This window comes from Lithohypha guttulata (genome assembly GCF_036872675.1).
Source record: "Lithohypha guttulata strain CCFEE 5908 chromosome Unknown scaffold_4, whole genome shotgun sequence".
In the NCBI taxonomy this organism is placed as follows: Eukaryota; Fungi; Ascomycota; class Eurotiomycetes; order Chaetothyriales; family Trichomeriaceae; genus Lithohypha; species Lithohypha guttulata.
In genome coordinates, this window is record NW_027042753.1 from 638,827 (window position 1) to 659,033 (window position 20,207).

Genomic DNA, 20,207 nt, shown 5'->3' on the forward strand with positions numbered 1-20,207 from the left:
TAGATTCAATCTCAACCTTGCCGATATTTGATTTTTGCTTTTTGCTTTTTTCTCGCTATCCAGCGTGTTGTTCTTGAGAAGTTGGATGTCATTCTGTCGCTTTGCTGTGATCAAACCGTAGTCGTACTTCTCGAAGTGCTGACCAGTGACCACCTTCTCGGGCGCGGAAATAGGCAACGAAAAATGCGGGAATTTTATTCAAGCTCTCCGTGCTTCTCCACCAACTCTCCCGCACTCACTTGGAATTTGTGTCGTGCAGATCAATCTGGGGAAGAATTGCTTCAGTTCGAGCTTGAATTCTGCTTAGCGTAGAGACGACTTGCACCTCCAGGGGATGAGGTCTCATAGACGAACGAGTGCATAAAGCTCCGTCCTGAGTTGTCGTGAAGGCTGTTCGGCGAGGCGCCTACCACGTGAGTCTACACTGCGACTAAAGTAGTACTTTTACAGCTCGTGTTAGTTGTAGCGCTCAGCAGCCATGTTGCGTGGATATCACTGCCAGCACTGGGCAGCTGCTTTTTGGGCAAGCTGGTTCGGACGAGATAACAATCCCAGCTCCTAGACTTGAGATACTATCGACATGATCCACTGACTATACTGTGGTACACGGAGCTCGAGTTTGTCAAGGACAACATGAGCACGCTGTGGGATGCAACTTGTGCAAATCATGGTCATCCGCAGGCATGAGGGCTGAACTGTGCTGAGCTTGGCGACGAAGACTGGTTCAGTGAGACACGTTCTTATCAGTTTTTGATGGCATTAAGCATGTATACTACAAACTGACTGCCAACCTAACCACATTCAATGAGAAGAGCGAGGACTATGATGTCTCTATCCCTCCAGATGCTATACGAGATAAACACGATTTCTATGCCCAAGCCCCCTTCTTGAATGGCGTGACGATTCGAGCTTCACTATTTCGGCGAGACCGATCGCAGGATTGCCAAGTCCAAGCGGACGAAAATTTAGCTAGAAGGTGCCGTTGTTCTCAACCCACATGCTACCGTTTGGGTCGGTGCAGCAATGGCTTCAAGAAGAGAAAGGATGAAGGTGACATGGAAAGAATTTGCTTGACGCTCAATAGCCAGCAATAGTGAGATAAGCATGAGCAGAGAAATTTCTACAGAGAAGAGACTAGGAGATTTCTTGTGCTACATGCCCGCTTTCACATCACAATCTCCTTCTGGAGATGTGGCTTGCTCGTTCTCGGTATAATCTGGAGATGATCAATCCTAAGGGAGGTGCGTCGACAACCACGAGGAAGCCAACGAGTACCCAAGCGCCCGATGGTAAGTCGTGGGCATGTGGCTGCAGATCAGGTCTAGTTGCACCGAATTGTTGTGATACCAACGCTCAATTACGTCGAAGGTGAAGCCTGACTGTGCCGCAAAGCGCTCTCATTATCGTTCGTGGTGATATCTGATCGTCACGGATGCATACTGAATGCACGAAGTTCATGCAGAAAGACGAGCACGCAGATGTAGAATGTATTGCAATGCATGCATTTTGTGCACACGGCATTGGAACCGTCCGGACCGTAACAGCTGGCAGCTCACATGCCAGACTGGTACAACTTCAAGCCATATCTCCACGTGCTCCTATAAACCACTCCATCGGATCGTCTACAATACCAGTGAATTGATAGATCCCACACCAAATCCATCACGAATTCGTTGCAGACAAACTAACCACAATCATATCCTCTCATACTCTCGTGGTCAAATAAGAAGTCTTGCGCAGTTTGATTTACGAGGAAAATCAATGAGGACAGAAGTTGTGAAGGTGTAATTGGGTGGTTGGGGAGTCTCTTGGTTGGTGGCTGCGGGCCATGAAGTGAAGCACTCTCTTGGCAGGATGATGTATCGTCATTCGCTAGAATTAGAGCACGCTAAGAAGAGAACAACCTGGCGAGCGGCTGCATCACAGACGTGATTCGCTTCTGTTCTTCTGTTTCACAGAACTAGATCTTTGCTAGACTGCAGGTACTCGAGCATATCACACCAATCAAGGTGAACTGCACTCAATAACGCCGTTGGTAACCTCTTGCTTGCTGGCTGCTCCCCACCTTTCCGCGGCCCGCACCTGCGGCTTCCCTTGTTCTGCTGGACTCACGATCGATTTACCCAATGCCTGCTCTTTCGAAGCCGCTATATGGCTGCAAGCCAACAAACTGGCGCAGAGTGACCTCTGTGCGCGATGTGTGACCATGACCTGCCAGGACCTGCACTGGCTTATGATCTGCACGCTATACATGCCCAGATGAACTATCACAATGAGTACGACTACCACACAGAATGCTTTCTAGACGGACCCCATGAGTCCTCTGCTCGGACGTCCATCACTCTCATATCGAATCCGGCCTGTTTCTTTCGCGCTTAGAAAGAAACACCTGAACTTTGTTTCATTCTAGATCCCTCATGTACCTCGAAGGTAGATAGTGATCCCATGTGCTTGTCTGTGCAACAACTTCACATCCTCGCCGACGAGCTGTGCTCTCTGTGCAAGACAATACCGATCGACCTCACCAACTTCAATTCCTTCGCTTAAGAAAACACCGTCTTCCGTGCAGCTGGCTGCCATTGCAAAACTTGCTTGAAGCATATTACTGTGCCGCAAGCGCGTATTCAATCAGCAACACTAGCCAATCGATCAACTGGCGAGCAGTAGAAGGACAACAATACGAAACTACGGCCAGCCTTGACAGCGACTACCCGTGGCAATCCAGGCTCGAGGCATTGTGTTTCCGAAGCCACGACATCGTACCGAAATGCCTTCGATACCAGTGCCACATGTTCTGGAGGATTTAGTGAAGAGAGTGCCAGAGCAATTGTCGCATGTGGAGGAGGGTATATTAGAGCTGGTAAAGAGAGTCAAGATTCCAATCAACAGTACAACACCTCCACATCTGATAGAAGCAATAAAGCAGGATCCATGGACGGAAGCTGATAAATACGCTCTTGGATGGGTCTTCTTTTGCATAATATTACTCACAATCACCACATTGCTAAGATTATGGAATTACTGGGGTGACAGGATACGGATAGCGCTATACAAGGACGAATACATTACTTCGGCACTATCAGCTTCGCAAAACTCAGCCAACTCGGCACCATGGGAGGTACCGAGCACTACAACAGACAACTCGAAACAGGTCTTCTTTCCTGCCTCTGGACCTCTACTATATCGTCAGCAGAAGCAGCAATCAACAGCATCTGCCATTGCTCCTTTCAATAACGTGGTAGCTCTATTCCGGTATGTCTTCTATCGACCTGTACCACACCTCAAGATTGCTGGATGGCGGTTCACCTTTCCTTCGTTCGCAGTCATCTTCATTGCGGCCATCGGTCTCATCTTCTCCGTACTATACTGCTTCCTTCCCAAGCCATTGTTTTATGAGAGCATGTCATTTGGTTCACCACCACTTGCTATACGAGCTGGAATGATGTCAATAGCTCTAGTGCCGTGGATTGTAGCGTTGGCCTCGAAGGCTAACGTCATCTCTTTTATGACTGGAATCGGCCATGAAAGACTCATTGTCCTGCACAGATGGGGTGCTTACATATGCATCATCTTGGCGATAATCCACGCTGTGCCATACTGGTATCAGTCCGTGAACGACCCAGATGGATTTGATAAATTCAAGCTCTACTTCAACCAACAGTACTACATCTTCACCACCGGTATAGCTGCTCTGGTTCCTTTGGCCTTTCTGGTGATCCATTCTCTACCTGTTCTGAGGAATAGGTTCTACGAAGTGTTTGTCTTCATGCATATTCCTGTAGCATGGGCTTTCATCGGTCTGCTCTTCTGGCATTGCCACAATTACCTCACGTCATGGGCATATTTGTATACAACCGTCATCATTATGGTCGTCTCATTGATTACACGGCTGTTCTACCTCAACTGGATGAATCCATTTCGACCATCTTGGCTCATTGGCGAGGAGTCCGCTGTCACAATCTTACCTGAGAATGCTGTCAAGGTCACAATTCCAACTCAGACAAGGTGGAAGCCAGGTCAATATGCCTACCTTCGCATGCCAGGTATCTCAGTTGTACAAAACCATCCTTTTACCATTGCTTCTTTATGTAGCGAGGACTTCCCGTCAGAGTATGGCGACAAATACAGAGATATGATGTTGGTGTTTCGGCCCTTCAGTGGTTTCACGAAACGTGTGTTCGACACAGCGACCAAGAAAGGTCCTTTCAAGACATATCGGTCTTTCATCGAAGGACCTTATGGTGGCATGCAAAGGCAGATGTCGTCTTTCGACCAAGTTATCTTCTTCGCTGGAGGATCTGGCATCACTGCCATTGCATCTCAGTTGCTGGATTTGGTGAAGCGTATGCGAGATGGCAAGGCAACTACCAGAAGTGTGCATGTTATTTGGGCAATGAAGCGACCGGACATCATGGAATGGTTCAAAGAAGAGCTGAGGATATGTCGCGAATATGCTCCTGCTGGCTCTGTTCACTGCCACTTCTTTATCACCAGTGCCAGACGCTACAACACTACAGGTCTCGGTATTGGTGTCGATGGCAGACAGAACAGAATAAGTCAATTGATTGCAGAAAAGGTAGATGACGTTATGCAAGGCATTGGCAACAAACGTGATTCGAGACTTGTTGACGACTTCGATGTGCAAGGTGAAGAGCTAGATCTTGTCACAGCATTACCTCAGAAGACTTCGTTTGCATCTCCGATAACGAGACAGCCGTACTTCCCCCCGCCGCCTGGTCAAAGTGATGTATCGGTGCGGACCAATATCGACGAAAAGAGAGCCAGCTCATCGCTATCAGAGATGCAGAAGGACGCTGGAGTGATAACGCAAACAGATCGTCTCTACAATCAGCATCGATCCACAGCACAACGAACGTCTGACATATCGACCAACGACTGGGCATTCTCAGGGTCGAGGAGTCCTGAAGATGAGGAGAAGCGGAATCGCAACTCAGGATTTGACTTTGGTTTTCCTGAAACACCAACTAGATTTCAAAAGTCCTTGATGCGCTTTGCCTTCTTGCCAGGCACGCTCCCACCAACGGAGCCAGCAAGCGCACATACTCCGGCACCAGCTATACTGACTGGCGACAACGTCAGCTCTGCAAGACCACTCTCGACTTTACCCAATCGAGCCTCGCTGTACACAACAAAACGCAATGACGGCTGGCGGACAGAATACGGACGACCCGATATCTCATTCATGCTCAAGAACCTGAGCAGTGAGTTCAGCAGACGGACGTGTATATATGTCTGCGGTCCAGCCGAGATGCGGTGTGATGTGGCACGTACAGTGGCAGATCTACAGAAATTGGTTTGGACAGATCCAAATCGTGATGAGATCTTCCTGCACGCTGAGAACTATGCGATATGAGGGAGTATGTGCATTGTCAAAATTCTCACGAATTAACGACATCTTTGTTGGATGAGCTGAGCAGTATTTCTGTACAAAGAAAATTAATTGAATTCAGATGATATCAGCCGCTGAAGAGACCAGAAGGAGTTGTTATCAGATCACTCCCCAGACACTGGTGAACCAGGCAGGTTTCCAAACAGAAAGCATTTCATAGAGATATCCCATTGCGTCATGCAATTTTGAAGCAATTCACAGTTTTCAAGTCTGACTCATCTACTCAACTCCGTGATATCATTTGTTGCTAGAGACTATTTTCGCATAGGTAGAAGTATAAGTAGTCTTTTCAGCAGAAAACATGAATCAGATTCACATACTGCTTGCGGTATATATGCCTCAGGCACTCGCATATACCGCGGCAGATACCGCGGCAGGACAGCGGATGTACCCGGGATGAGGCCGATCATTGTAGTAGCGGGGCTGATGACCTTCACCTTGAAGGAACTAGCAACCATTGGAATTTTTGCTCAAGTCCAACTTCATACGACGATCTGAAACATACCTTCAAGAAGTATCCAAAACCCCGAACACTATGGCGAGCCTCAAAGAAGGCGATACCTTCCCCGAAGGTGTAGAGTTCTCGTAAGTCCATCATACTCAACAAACACCGCCTCGTCACAACCATCCCCCCTCCTATACAACAATACTAACCTCCCTCTTCTCCCCCAATAGCTACATCCCCTACACTCCCGAAACCTCCTCCCCCACCTCCTGCGGCATTCCTATTACCCTCAAAGCCAGCCAAGAATTCTCCTCCAAGAAAGTTGTCCTCTTCGCTGTTCCCGGTGCGTTCACGCCAGGATGTTCAGTGCGGCATTTACCGGGGTACATCGAGCACGCGGAGAAGATGAGGGGAAAAGGTGTGGATTTGGTGTGTGTGGTTGCGAGTAACGATGCTTTCGTTATGAGTGCTTGGGGAAAGGTTAATGTGAGTGCTTTTCCGACTGTGTATAAGGGAATGACGTGTTTTGGGTCAGGGCTGTGTATCGTGGTGAGGCTAATGTGATGTGCACAGGGCATCAAAGATGAGATTTTGTTCTTGTCTGATCCGGATGCGAAGTTCAGTAAGTCGATAGGATGGGATATGGGTGTTAGTCCGAATAGGACGGCGCGGTATGCGATGGTGCTTGATCACGGGAAGGTGGTTTATGCTGAGAAGGAGCCTGGGAGGGATGTTACGGTACGTGGTACATAGGTAGCAAGATCTGGGATCATTACTGACACGGCAGTAGGTCTCAGGAGCACTTGCTGTATTGGCAAAGTTGTGAATATGGTAAAACAACCAAGAAATATCACACAGTTTCAGTGGTAAGTGAAAATATAGAATAGATTGCTATACATAGCCAGAAGTCTATGGAAATGCGCCACTCTAACAACGGCACGACCTGCTATGCAAAACTTCTCCGTGCGATCCCCGTATGCCAATTATATGTGAACAGCAGACCCTCATTCCGATCATTGCACATCCTGACCACAGCCCTCCGCAGATCTGATACTTCTTGTGGACTCGTAATTCTGCTATTCAGGATGAGGATATTTGCAAGGTCAGAAAAGACGGCAATCGTTAATTCTGTCTCCATGGTCAACAGCTCGGGTCTCACAGGCGCAACGGAATGTATGATGCTGTCGAAACCTCCTGCTTGCTGTATCGTTGGTTGAAAATGGTCGATCCACGAGATACGCTCCTCCTGACTAAGGTATTTGTTCAACAGATGCATGATGGGGTAGTCGCGTGCGCTTGAGGTCTTGACCACACCATCTGTAGGCATTTGCACGAGGTGAACGTTTGGGTAGCATAGATCGTCCCACTGCAACCATCCGTCAGGTCTCAGTAACTTTCGAAAACGATCAATGAATATGTTTTTGTCAACATTTGGTCCTGCGGCAAGTATCAATCGCACGTGCACCACGTCGAATTGTCCCTGAAGGTGGGCAGGGACATCCTGGAGTAGATCATAGAGATCGAATCCCGAATTCCGTCCCCATGTCCATTTGGGTGAGTACTGTGCATCGGAAACATCGAGGCCGAGCACCGAGGCGTGAGGATACTCTCGAGCAACTTCCGCTGCCCAGACTCCATTGCCCGTCGCTACATCGGCGATGCGTGGCTGAGAAATGTTTCTGATAGATTCTGCAAGCGTGGGGTGGAGGAGGAACCCTTGGCGAGCAACAAGGCAGTAGTGCTGAGCCGTGAGTCGGAGTGACTCCCGACCATCCCGATTGAGCTTGTAGTCGGTATCTGGGTGAGGGCTGGCATCGTCATCGTGGTCACTGCCCACTTCTTGTACAACCACAGTAGTTGTCGATGACTTCTTGTCATGCATCGCGACGTTGGGGACGGATGTCATTGTTATGACTGCCATGATATGATTCCTGAGGTGATGTTATAGAATAATTGGCCACTCCACTCTAAATTCAATGATATTCAAGGACAAGCAGAGTAATGCCTGTGAACTGATTGGTAAGTCGAAGAAGGTCGCTGATTGTTTGCTTGTAGACGAGAGTGTGATTTTTGCTGTATGCATACCATCTCGGTATACTTATAGAAGCTTGCTCCTGCGTGATAGCTATACACCTTCATAGTGTATTGTGACGAGTACATGGACATGCTCTAGCGTGCGGCTCAGCTGCAAAGGATGAATCATACTGTTTGCTTTGACCGTAAATAGAAAGAGCTATTGGCTACATGCACAACCTCGACCTAGAAGCTGCCATCCGTAAGTAGAAGTGTGTCTTCAGCCTCCCAGCCGAGATTACAAAGGTGTAATATCTTCGCATAATTGAACCAAACCCAGCACTAGCGCACCCTTGACTTCGTCCGGGAGGTTATTGTTCACCGCATTTGATATGGCTGCATAGTAGCACTTTTACCGCGTCAAAATGTGAATGTCATGACTCGAAACGGCAACTTTCAACAGCTAATATGGCTGTTTGAGCAGCAGCTGAGAAGTGCAGGAGCTGAACTGGATTCTTGTTCGCTCAAGCAGATGTCAAATCACAGTTCGTTGAGACGTCAATAATCTATCGCAAGGTATGCACAACTGTGTAAAGCTGACAGACCTCTGTCCATGGAGAATGGAACGAAGTGAACCTTGTAGACAATTGTCGTGCGACGGAAATGATCCAGAGGATAGCACACTCTGTAGGAAGGTCTGATGTGCGCATATACACAATTTGAGACTGGAGATCTTCTTCGCGGTTCTGCTGATCACAAGGGCTCAGAGAACAACGAGCTAATCTGGGAGTCGGCACAACAAGTTGAGTTGCATGGCAGCACGTGCATGGTAAGGTTGTCTATCGCTGTCGCTGTCCTAGTAAGGACGAACGCATGACCCTCTTCACGATCTTCGCACCAGGTGGCCGCCTGTATGTACGAGGGAGTTTTCTGACACCATCGCCACCCCTTTCGCAGAATCACACATATCTGTATTGTCGAATGTCCCCAGACAATGCCAGGTTGTTGTCCTAAGAACTCTTGGGCATTTACGGAACAGCCGGTTCGACGCCACTGTCTGTTAGCACGTAAATATGTGACGCAAAGGCAACCACTCCTCAACTCTACACTTTGGATATACTGAGCATGGAAACGAGGAAAGTTGACAGTCGAAAAAGCAGTGATTCTTCTTCGAGAAGAGTCAACATGTCTCTCCAGATTTTTCAAGAACGTGCCGAAGCATATGTTGATTTCGTTGCCCTTTGTACTAGCTTCAGGCGGGAATAGTGGCAGTTCAAGCACCGGGTACGAAGGGCTGTGAGCCACTTGTGTTCGAAGACATATTTGACCCAGCCCAAAACGCAGCTTTCTGTCAATACACAGATCGTCCACCCGAAGCGCTGACGGTGGTACTTTGATAGCACAAAGCGATCCATGGAAGCCATAAAGTATCTCATCTTTGTGTTTTGACCGATGCTCGCGTGTATGGACCTCACTAGTCCAAACCCAGGGTTTATGCAGGTAAAGCTTTAATTCGAGGCTTTCGTCAGGTACTGATTGCATTGTTAGGCAGTTCACAAGCTGCGTTGTGGATACATCCCTCCAGTGACCTTGAGTCTGGACATATGTGCGTGTTCCCGACCTTGTGGACATGACGATACGTTCCATGCAGTATGGAGCATCAAAGGTTACAGTGAAGTGCTTTTGAATATTCGGCCCTTCAATTTTGTGCTCGAGCTGAACTTCACGAAGGCAGATTGACATACTTGGCTGCGACTCGGTCTCAGCTTCCTCAGAAGTCTGGTTTCTCGTATCTGATGCGTCGATTGCGTCTTTGGTGTGACCGTCATTGGCGATGGATGATGTCTGTAGGCGACGAATCTTGGCTTGGCTCATAGGAGTGTGCTCAATTGGGATCTCGGAGGGAATCATCGTTGGCAACGCTGATGCAAGTAGACTGAGATCGAGCAGCGGCGATGACGGCTCGGGTTGTGCGAGAATCCCAATTGTTTCCTTGTAATGCCCAGCCAATCGACTCCGATCACGACTGGCAGTTCTTGCATCGTGCCTGGAGGTTTTCAATCGCGATCGCACCACGCGAGCCTCTTTCACATATTGCTCCGGATATTCATCATGCTGGATTTGCAAAGTCGGTGAGAAGGGCTGATCAGGGTCGGGTTTCGTTCCATACACCACGTCATTGCAATTGGTTTGAGCAGTGGCCCGTGTAAAAGAGACAGCACGTTTGCTGGGTAATTTCTGCCAACTTGGAGAGGTCGCAACTATGAGTGATTTTGCCACCAAGCTTCCTTTCTGCGTAAGGCTGGACAGTGTGTCATCAGCGGGCTTTTGCTTCAAAGTCTCTGGCGCGTCTATTGCTGGACGGTTTAAGCTGTCAAGGAGAAGCTTGAGCGTCTCTACACTCAAGTTCTGTCCATCAAGGTTCACGATGAGGCCATGGTAGTGGTTATCGCCAGCATGAATGGCCGACGAGCCTTGTCCACTAAAATTCCCGTATTGATGACCAGCCATAACAAAGCTGTAAGATTGAATACCTAGACCATCACGCGTGACGCTGGTATTGCTGGCATTGACGCTGAGCAACGATATCATGTATTAACATAAAGATTTCGATGAGAGAGGGTGTTTTTGGCGCTCATCATGTTCCTGAGAAGTGGCTTGCAGGGTCCAGAGGGGCCTACCGTACTTGGTAAGCAAAAAACAATTGTGGAGCACGCCAAAAGTACTGAACCACGCACGATCTTGCATGTCCACTCTTAGTGAACCTGCACAGAATGGTAATTCGGGCAGTATGGACGTCCAAAATGTGTATTCCTCGTGCTTGCAAAGCAATACAAGGCAAGCCGGGACTGCGCGGAGCTGCTTCTCATGGTCTCTTCTTCCTGCGCGTACCTGCCATCTTTGTTCTTGAGCTTCTTGGCGGTCAAGAATGTCCACTTTCGCCGAAGCGACCCTGCTAATGAGTCCAGACGTGCTAGTGATCCCACATCTAACGTGGAACTCGCTTACGTTCAAGACAAACATTTAAAAAATCTGGGTCACTTCTCATGTTGTCTCTGCGGGCAACGTCACATGTCAGCCATACCTGGCGCAAAATGTCGCCGATACAGTATTACGTGCCAGATCGGCTCCGCCAGACGTTCAGCATCGTGCTTTTGTAAAAGCCAGATTTCCAATTGCAACTTCTTTTCTTGTAGAGCCACATTGACGCCCACTCTCGCTACGTGCTTCTGGCCAATACCTGACACTGAGGAACACTGACACGCGGTTGTTGTCGAGGGTGTGCCCCAGACTGCTGCGACGCATGACAAGGTGAGTGGTCGCTACTCCTGACCACCAACTGACTGAGTTCTGGTAGAGACCACCGATACGGCCACTATTCAGAAAGGAGGTCGAGAACGGGAGTTGTAATTTTGGCAGTTCCAAAGTGTGCACCTTTCGATCTTCTCTTTGAGCTCAATTGGCTTGAGATCGAGAGGCGAGGATGTCTTGATGGTGAGGCCGTAGCAATGTCCCATCCCCGTCAGGTTAGACATATCGTAGGATAGAAGGACTCCGGCATTGTTCTCAGTACGTGGGACCCATTGCCATCCGTTAACAAGACGCACGAAAACGTGGATGTCCTCGGCAGATATGATGGAAAGTGTCTGTGTAGTAAGATTGGTGACTCTACCAGAACGTGCGCCGCGCTTTCGCCAACCAGCGTCCTCCGCATTGTCGTAAATTTCAAGTGCTTGAGCATCCACTTCGCCAGTCGTAAAAGCTACTGATCGAACACGACTCTTAGGAACTACGTTAATGCTTAATTCCACGCAGATCGGCTCATTAGTGTTGTTGTGTTGTCTGCTAGCAAGGCTTCGTTTCAGACTGATAGTTGTGTCAAATGGGATAGAGCTGACTTCGGTTCGTTCGACGAGGACTGGTGGAAGAACCAGCTCTGCAGGCTGTTTTAGGATCACACTCGAGGGACTAGAATCTGAATCTGCTTCGACGTAGGCAAGGTGTATTTGAACGTTCGCCCTCCTAGTTGCGAACACAGCACGGTCGAACTTCAGGACACACTTGCTGGGTCGTGGATGCTCACAAGTCACCCCTGGAACTAGCGGCGGGACTTCCAAACCGTCACGGGGCGCCCAAGCCCAACCCGAGGTTAGATGTAGATTTAGTGCAGAACTGTTACGTGTCTTCAGCTGTATAATCGGGTGCTCTACGGCAGTCACAACTCCCTGTTTGGTTGTCCAGCGCCATCGGTGAACCGCTTTGGTATAAGTTCTAGTCGCTGCGCCTATATCAGTGACGACCCTGGCCAGAGGGTGCCCAATCAACGTCATGACCGCAAAAGATGGAACGTCTTTCCGTCGCAATGGCACCAGTTCGATGACTGTGTATTTCCTTCTTTCTCGTTCTCGATACGCGGATCCGAACCCATCAGATCCCACTCTGTCACGACTGTAGTTCGTGCCAGAAGTGTTATTAGCAAAGCCGGCAGACTCAGTATGAATTGCTGGTACAGGTAGCGACCCGGGCACGTCGATGTTGTTATGCTGCCGCTGATCCGTTTGAGAGCGTGGGTCTAGGAGGGCGGCGGGAACCACTAGCGCTGGCTGTAGATCGTCCGGTAGTCTGAGCGACTCATCTGGCGACAATGACATACGATCGAGCAGAAGCTTGAGAGCTTCGGTATCCACGCGCTCCCCATTGAAATGAACTGGACCATCAGCACAAATATCCTGCCATTCGTAGAAAGACCACACCTATCAATCCATGATTTGTTACATTATCGTACCGGTTCCCAGCATGAATCGAGGACGACCCTTGTCCTACTATGCTAGGGTATTGGTTGCCAGCCATATCCAAGCTGAATCGGCTTGTACTCAGAACGTTCTCTTCATCACTGTCCCAAGTTTAGTGTCATCGTCTTTGTCACTTTCTCGCAGAGCAAGAACTAAGCAGCAGACCGCGAGACATCACGCATGAGTCGCAGCTGGCGCCGAATGTGCCTTGTCGAGCCATGCAGACATAAGCGAGTTCATGCAGTAGTGAACAAAAAGCCCACGACTGTTATTGGACAATCAGCGATAAAGTTTTGACAGGCATGGACAAATCTCGTGGTTCATGATGGACATGAACTTTTCAGCCGTAGATCAGGAAGCATACTATGCAGCATCTTGGACTTGCTTAAGATACTCGAGCTCGTTCTTCGAATAGTAACAAGAGAACTGGGAGCATACGTCAAGTTGGAACGAAGGAAACTAACACAGGCCCGAAGTTCTTCCGATGCTCTTGCGCTTTGATAGTCGAGCCTCATCCTGCGACGTCGATATCGTCCAGCGCTGACATTACCATTCTATTCACGCTCAGTCAAGCATCCAATATCATCTCCCTGACAAAACACTTGCCAGACATGGACGATTCCGATACCCTCAACATCTCCGCCGAGGACATCTCGCGCCTCTCTCCAGCCGACCAGCGCGATCTACAACAATTCGTCCAGGTGCAGAATCAGCAAGCGAACGTGCAAAGAAGTACGTGGAGCCCAACCTCCCTATCGTCCAAGCACTACTTCGGAACACAAGCTGACCAGTATCTTAGCGATCCACGAATTCACAGAAACCTGTTTCAAGAAATGTATTCGTGGCAACATATCAACTGGACAATTGACCAGTAAAGAAAATACATGCATGACGAACTGTGTGAATCGCTATATGGACAGTAACCTAGCAGTGCTGAGACATTTGGAGATGATGAGGGCAAGCCAGTAAGGCTTTAAGAGCAAAGAATTTGAAGAGATGTGCCATCGACATTGAGCTACGATAGATATCGTACGTGCAAGACCAGAGTCAGCACACTCGGCAGGAAGATGGGCTCGACACATTTTCCCCTACGGACTGCCAGCGATGATATGCCTCTGTTTAGGCCCAGATGGTTCGAGTAGCATCTGCCGAAGGTATGACATCCGTGCCGAAGATCCCTCACTCCTGTCTCGAACCGAAGGTCACGAAACGACTACCATGTACAACATCTTAATAATGGTTGCGACAACGAAAGCAGTTCAGCGGCTGAGAAAACACGGGGCAATGGTATGTATTGGTAACGAGCGTAACGTAGGTGGATGGGATCCTCTACTCTTTATGGTTGTATATAGCTACTGTCGAAATGCTCGAAGCTGTGCTCCATTTGAAAAGCAAGGCATATTTGAACCAAGAGAGCGACTGTACATCTTGCCTTAGTAGTTATTTCTTTCAATGAATGTGCCCTGTTATCGACCTGCAACGACGGTTCCAAGAAATCTGTGTTGTCTGATCGGAGTAATCGACACAGCAACTCAAGCTTGTCCAAAGAAGTTCATATTGAGAGCTCTCTTAAGGTCATCAAGTCCTTGCTCGAGACTTGGCTTTGAGTTGTGCCCATGCTGATTGCCCTCACTTTGTGGTCGAGATGGGGTCGTGCCATAAATAGCTCCGAAGTTTAGTGCTCTGGCAGGCTGTGGTTGAGGACTTCGAGCAGTCGAGATGCGTTGCTCAGGCATCGTAGTTGGTGGTGGCGATAGAGGCGGTGCCATGGCTGGGTTGTAAACGTTGCGCAAGCCGGAAGACGGTGGACGATTAGTAGTCTGGCTAGTGAAATTGCGCGTTGGTGACCCCTGAGGAGCGTACTGAAAATAGTGGCTATTCTGACCAGGACCGTAGCCATTGGTATAAGAAGGAGTACTGGGATTGGACGTATGTCGAGGAGTGTAACTATTAGCAGGAGCATTCTTTGCGTTGAATGGGTTGCTATCATTTGCGGGTAGGATTTGCTGCTCGTTGCCTGCATTCAAGAGTGCCTTCTTCAAAGCAGCAGTCTTGGCTTTGCGCTCTTCGTCTGTAAGGGATTGTCCTCCCTCAGAGATGGATTGTGGTGCCCGTGACGCAGCAAGTAGTTGGCTGAACGGTGTAGATTGATTAGGTCTCTTGTCTTGGATGGCATCAAGCTCAAAAGGAAAGTCTGTATCTTCTCGTCGTATGGTTGGGCTCTGGTTTGATGGAGATAATCTACGTGCCGGGCTTGCCTCATCCGGTGTTACACGAGCTTGTCGAGCGGCATTGAACATCCAGTCTAGTGGTGTGGCTTCTCTTCTCTCCTCGATATCTGCTACAGCCTCTTCCTTGGCATCCGAAGAGCCATCAGCAGTTTCAGTAATAGTGCTGACGGGGGCATTGTTCGGCACGGATCTAGAGAGAAAACTCGGCATGGGCAGGGCAGAGGCGGCAGGAGACTGATGAAAGGTAGGCCCTGCATAGGCGTCGCTTCGAATTGCTTTAGCTGGGGTCTTCTTATTTCTGTCGTGGTAGTTGCCGTGCCGCTGGCCTTGATCTATAGTCTCACCCACATCTGACTGCACCCCGTTCTTCCTCGCGTTCGATGCTTTACGTGGTTTTCTATTCTTCTTCGAAGGTGTCAGCTCTCCTTCTTGCTGATTCACCTGGGTGATGTCGTTATCGGACTGCACTTTGTGCTCCGTACGTGGTCGATGTTGTTTGGAGGACCTTCGAGCACCTGGCTGTGGTTCGTCCTTCTGTGGTGTCTGCATCTTGTATACAGTAAGGTCTGATTAAATAGGCGACCTTCGACCTGAGATACTGAAAAGTGACCAAATGCTGCAGCGCTCAAAATCAAAATGCGATAAATCGAATCCAAAGGGGTTTGGGGTATATCGAAAGTATGTCGAGGACTTGTAAGATGGCTATCTCGTCCGCTTTCGATGTGCGTACAAACTCAGGTTGCGTATTCTTGGTTGGATTGATCTAAGCGGATTTGGCGTATTGTTCATTGTCGATTGTCTGGGATGAGGGTGGGAGAGCTTTGTCAATACGAGCAAGCGCGATTGAAGCGACCAGCACGATTGACTGAATGACACAGTGGTATGCAGAGGTAGAAGATTAGAGCTTCTGTTGTTACGATAGAACGGGTCTTGTAGTTGAGAAGAGATTTGGGCATGAATGGTGGTGAGAGAATACGTGCGCAGCTGTTGCGACCGGACAAGCCCTGGCGGAGAGTGACGTCCGCAGGCCGCCGCATGTGGCAAGAGCATGCCTGAATTGCTGCCTAGCAATTGCATGTCCGTGAGGCTGTTTGTCACTTCGTGGCGCCAGCAATGGATTGAGAGTCACTGTCTAGTCACTGTGTCGCTTGCTCAATTGTTTGTACATTAACTCGTCAAGCCAGCAAACAACTCTCAGTCTATCTTCTCAGTCGTTCTATCCCTTTCAACATCTCGTTCTCCCAACATGGCCGATGTAGAGATGGAGGACGCAACTGCCGATTCTACACCACAATCTAAGCTCAAGACGACAAAGTCTGGTGGAGTAGACACACCTACGGACAACAAGAAGAAATTCGAGGTCAAAAAGGTATGCGGCCCCTCGTTGAAGTGCTGGAAAGAGTCAAGTGCTAACTTGGGACAGTGGAATGCAGTTGCTCTTTGGGCCTGGGATATAGTCGTCGACAACTGCGCCATTTGCCGTAACCACATCATGGACCTGTGCATCGAGTGCCAGGCCAACCAAGGAGCTGCCACAAATGAAGAGTGCACAGTCGCCTGGGGAATATGCAATCACGCCTTTCACTTTCACTGCATATCGAGATGGCTCAAGACGAGACAAGTATGTCCGCTAGACAACAGAGACTGGGAGTTCCAGAAATACGGTCGTTAGATTGTGGGTGTGCTCCAGCATACGGTCAACGATGCGGAACAGCATGGGTACGGCGTACGTGTGGACGATTGTCATGAGCTTTACGATGAAACGAATAAAGGCGGAACGAGTATTACTGCAAGGATCGGTACAGGCCACAATCACTGTCAGTCAGAGGATAAGTGGAGAGGGAACGGAGGCTCAGACATGATTCTAACGCTGAATGTAAGGGAAACGCTAGCCGAGGCTTGAACAGGCTCGATGTGAAAATACCCATATCAGATGCCGTTGTCGTATCTCCGTCTCAAGGCAAGCAGAATTAAGAGACCTTCATGCCTTGAACCACTATCCCTCCATGCGACACTTTTGTCCGTGAGCCTAGCCAGGGTTGAGGGTTCTTGTTGAACGATGGCCATGGTGGCACAACCACGAGTAACGTCACTACAGTGCCTGCCAGAGTAATCCACATCGTAAGGTGTATATCTTGTTGAACGAAGCCAATAGCAAGACCCACGAGCTGCTTCGTATTAGCAGGCATAAAAAACATAGTCGTGGTTTATCAGTACCGAAGTCAGGACAAGCATTATCGTAGACAACCACTCAGTCACTCTCTGACCCTGAAAGTCCTAAATCTCGAGTTAGCGTTCTCATTGAGTCAGCCTTTTACCTTTGGATTGACTCACGATCTGTCCTTCGGAGACATCCTGGATTTGCTTGATCATGGCTTCCATCTTATTGTTGACCCTCGGGCGTGTTGCTTCTGGCCCAATAACAAACGTAAGGAGTGATTGTGTCGCGAGCGTATGTGAAATCAAGATCTGGGGTTGAACGCAGCTGGCGATAGGGTTGTGGTACACACGGGTAAATCCAAACTTTGGTTCGGTAAAGAATATTGGACCGGATTCGTTGCGACGAAGTGAATTAGAGCCCAATCGGAGCACGCTTACCACATGCAACGTCGGCAAGACGATGGAGCACTAGAATGCTTGTTTTTGTCATCCCTACCCCTTGCCTTCACAGCCGAGAGTCACGTAAAATCTTCACAGTCACAGGCAATTTGTTAGCTAGCAGACTCAAACTTTTGTCCCTCATATAGCATTTCGATCTGCCCACAGTATCTACTGGTCCTTCATATCACTATATCTATCAGTTTTCGATTGGTCTTATCTGCCACTCTCGTCGCGGCCGTTGGTCAATCGTTGTGAAGTTACACCAAGTGCAGCTCTACCAACACGATCTTTCGCAAATAGTGTAGGAAGGCTGCTATAGTCTTTCTACCACGATTACCCTACTCAATCTGGCGCTCGACAACGATCCTTTAAGTAGTCATTTCGCCAAATTGGCTTCCTTCACGATTGTTGCGGTTCCAATCCGACCATTGTTGGGCACTGCATTCCTGGTCTTCTGTGGTACAACTCGACCTCCATAACTGGACTCGATCTTACATCATAAACTCTATACATTGAATTGAGCTATCGAGGTCGAGTTGGACTACTACGCAGTCTCACAATACCTTCACGCTGGGTTAATCAACCAGATAGTAGTCTGCGCTTGAGGCGCAGTCAAGCGCAACTCGTATCGAAAAACGAACTACAACCACAATCTCGTATACCATATCTTGCCGAGCACGATGTCGTCCGACGGTACCCCGGGCATTGAGACGCTGAACACTCGGTTCAGCACTCCCGCTCCCGAGCTAGACGACCACCGACCAAGACGTAGTTCTGCTGCTCCTATCCAAGCGAGACCCGCTCCACAGCAGCACATGGAAGTTCCTACATTGGAGTTGCAGCAGGCCACTCCACGAGCAAGTGTCTTGACTCCGACGGACCTGCTTCATGTCGATGATGCCCTTCGCTCGGCCAACGATGCGCACCCTAGCATAGCCAGAGATTTCGAGGATGAATTGGCCATTAGCGATGGGAGTGAGGCTGGCTCCGATGTTGTCGCACGAGTCAATGGGAGAGGCTCAGCGAGACGAGATACTGCTGGAAGAGTTGGTCGACCTAGAATCCTTCGTCAAACCGAACGATCACGAGATAATTCTTCTTCCCGATCAACTTCACCTGCCAACTCTGTCGAAGCGTTCGCAGAACCACGTCGAAGACAACGAGCTAACACCATCGGAAGTGTGACTGAGTCCGTCGAACTTCCACGATTCAGAGCGGCTCCTTCACATACAGAGACCCGAAGGCCAACTTTGAGCAATATCAGCATTCCTGCTGGACTGCAATCACGAGTAGCTACACACGAAGATGCCGAACGCAATGCAAGTTTTGTCATTGATGATGAGCCTGGAAAGACATATAGAGTTGACTTTGAGGAGCTAGAGGAGTTCGTTGCTCTATGCAAGCAAGGCAAGATTCCCCTCGATCTCGCTTCTCGAAGTATCAGTGGTGGAAGCGACAAGAAAGTTTTCCACGATCAGCGTCAGGCTGAAGACGATCACCAGAATGCTGCTCTAAATGGAGAGAACTTCTATGAAAAGCCTCTTGCCTCAGTATCCTCTGGCATCACTGCCACACACAATACTACACCATCGGCAGACGCAAAGCAAGTGCCTGATCGTTTCACTTTCTTCTCCACTGATGTTCAGCAGCCGAAGTTTGCAAAGACACTGGCCGACTATGTTTCGGATGGCAGCAAGTTTTCCGAACTGTTTGACGTTGGTCCAGAGGGTGGTGTCTGGTGGCTTGATGTCGTCAATCCCACTCAGGCCGAGCTTGATGTTCTTGCTTCTGCATTTCAACTTCACAGGCTTACTAAAGAGGACATCGAAACTCAAGAACCACGTGAGAAGGTCGAGCTGTTTCGTGACTACTATTTCGTGTGCTTCCGCTCGTTCAACATGAACAAACTGTCAGAAGATTTCCTGGAGCCTGTCCATCTCTATATTATTGTCACTCCCGACGGTGTACTCTCTTTCAGCTATACCCCGAATCCGCACGCTCGCAATGTTCGTCGAAGAATCAGCAAGGTTGGTGATTTCGTCTCCCTGGGTCCGGACTATATCTGTTACGCCCTTATTGACGATATTGTCGATTCTTTCGCTCCTATCATACACGGGGCTGAGACTGAGTCTGAGAACATCGAGGACCAGGTCTTCATCGCTCGCGAAGACGACTTCGCCGCGCTTCTAAGGCAGATAGGTGAAGCTCGGAAGCGTGTTCTCAATATGATGCGACTACTAGGCGGAAAAGCAGATGTCATCAAAGGTTTTGCGAAGAGGTGCAACGAGCAATACGATATAACACCTCGTGGCGACATCGGTCTATATCTTGGTGACATCCAGGATCACGTTGTGACCATGATGTCTAACTTAGGTCACGTCGAGAAGATGCTCAGTCGCTCGCATGCCAATTACCTGGCTCAGCTGTCGGTCGACCACTTACTTAAGGGTAACAGTACCAACAAGGCACTGGCCAAAATCACCGTGGTCGCCACCATTCTTGTGCCACTGAATCTAATCACAGGTCTATTTGGTATGAATGTTCATATTCCTGGACAGGATGTGGGCGGCTATGCGTGGTTCGGTGGTATCGTTGCGTCTATTGCTTTGTTTGTTACGTGCGCTGTATTGATTGCGAGGAGACTGAAGCTGATCTGAATAATGACAAATGACCTCTACGTTCGAGGACGAATCTAAAAGTCGAGGGCATAAATA

General features: G+C 49.0%; 7 protein-coding genes across 7 annotated transcripts; 4 read left to right on the forward strand and 3 right to left on the reverse strand.

The window, feature by feature from the left end:
- Window positions 1-2,767: 2,767 nt before the first annotated feature.
- Window positions 2,768-5,374, forward strand: LTR64_005384 (uncharacterized protein; the record flags this gene model as incomplete). Its single annotated transcript, XM_064899723.1, has 1 exon — window positions 2,768-5,374. The coding sequence occupies one exon, from the start codon at window positions 2,768-2,770 to the stop codon at window positions 5,372-5,374; it is 2,607 nt and encodes an 868-aa protein (XP_064753035.1).
- A 571-nt stretch (window positions 5,375-5,945) lies between these two features.
- Window positions 5,946-6,681, forward strand: AHP1 (peroxiredoxin type-2; the record flags this gene model as incomplete). The annotated part of the gene is made up of 4 exons (XM_064899724.1): window positions 5,946-5,995; window positions 6,086-6,341; window positions 6,429-6,593; window positions 6,646-6,681. The coding sequence occupies 4 exons, from the start codon at window positions 5,946-5,948 to the stop codon at window positions 6,679-6,681; spliced, it is 507 nt and encodes a 168-aa protein (XP_064753036.1).
- A 120-nt stretch (window positions 6,682-6,801) lies between these two features.
- Window positions 6,802-7,776, reverse strand: PNC1_1 (NAD(+) salvage pathway protein; the record flags this gene model as incomplete). Its single annotated transcript, XM_064899725.1, has 1 exon — window positions 6,802-7,776. The coding sequence occupies one exon, from the start codon at window positions 7,774-7,776 to the stop codon at window positions 6,802-6,804; it is 975 nt and encodes a 324-aa protein (XP_064753037.1).
- An 845-nt stretch (window positions 7,777-8,621) lies between these two features.
- On the reverse strand, window positions 8,622-10,379 carry LTR64_005387 (uncharacterized protein; the record flags this gene model as incomplete). Its single annotated transcript, XM_064899726.1, has 1 exon — window positions 8,622-10,379. The coding sequence occupies one exon, from the start codon at window positions 10,377-10,379 to the stop codon at window positions 8,622-8,624; it is 1,758 nt and encodes a 585-aa protein (XP_064753038.1).
- A 3,814-nt stretch (window positions 10,380-14,193) lies between these two features.
- On the reverse strand, window positions 14,194-15,441 carry LTR64_005388 (uncharacterized protein; the record flags this gene model as incomplete). Its single annotated transcript, XM_064899727.1, has 1 exon — window positions 14,194-15,441. One exon carries the CDS (start codon window positions 15,439-15,441, stop codon window positions 14,194-14,196), a length of 1,248 nt encoding a protein of 415 aa, XP_064753039.1.
- A 697-nt stretch (window positions 15,442-16,138) lies between these two features.
- Window positions 16,139-16,564, forward strand: HRT1 (RING-box protein hrt1; the record flags this gene model as incomplete). Its single annotated transcript, XM_064899728.1, has 2 exons — window positions 16,139-16,261; window positions 16,316-16,564. 2 exons carry the CDS (start codon window positions 16,139-16,141, stop codon window positions 16,562-16,564), a joined length of 372 nt encoding a protein of 123 aa, XP_064753040.1.
- Window positions 16,565-18,173: 1,609 nt separating this feature from the next.
- Window positions 18,174-20,150, forward strand: LTR64_005390 (uncharacterized protein; the record flags this gene model as incomplete). Its single annotated transcript, XM_064899729.1, has 1 exon — window positions 18,174-20,150. The coding sequence occupies one exon, from the start codon at window positions 18,174-18,176 to the stop codon at window positions 20,148-20,150; it is 1,977 nt and encodes a 658-aa protein (XP_064753041.1).
- Between the last annotated feature and the right edge of the window lie 57 nt (window positions 20,151-20,207).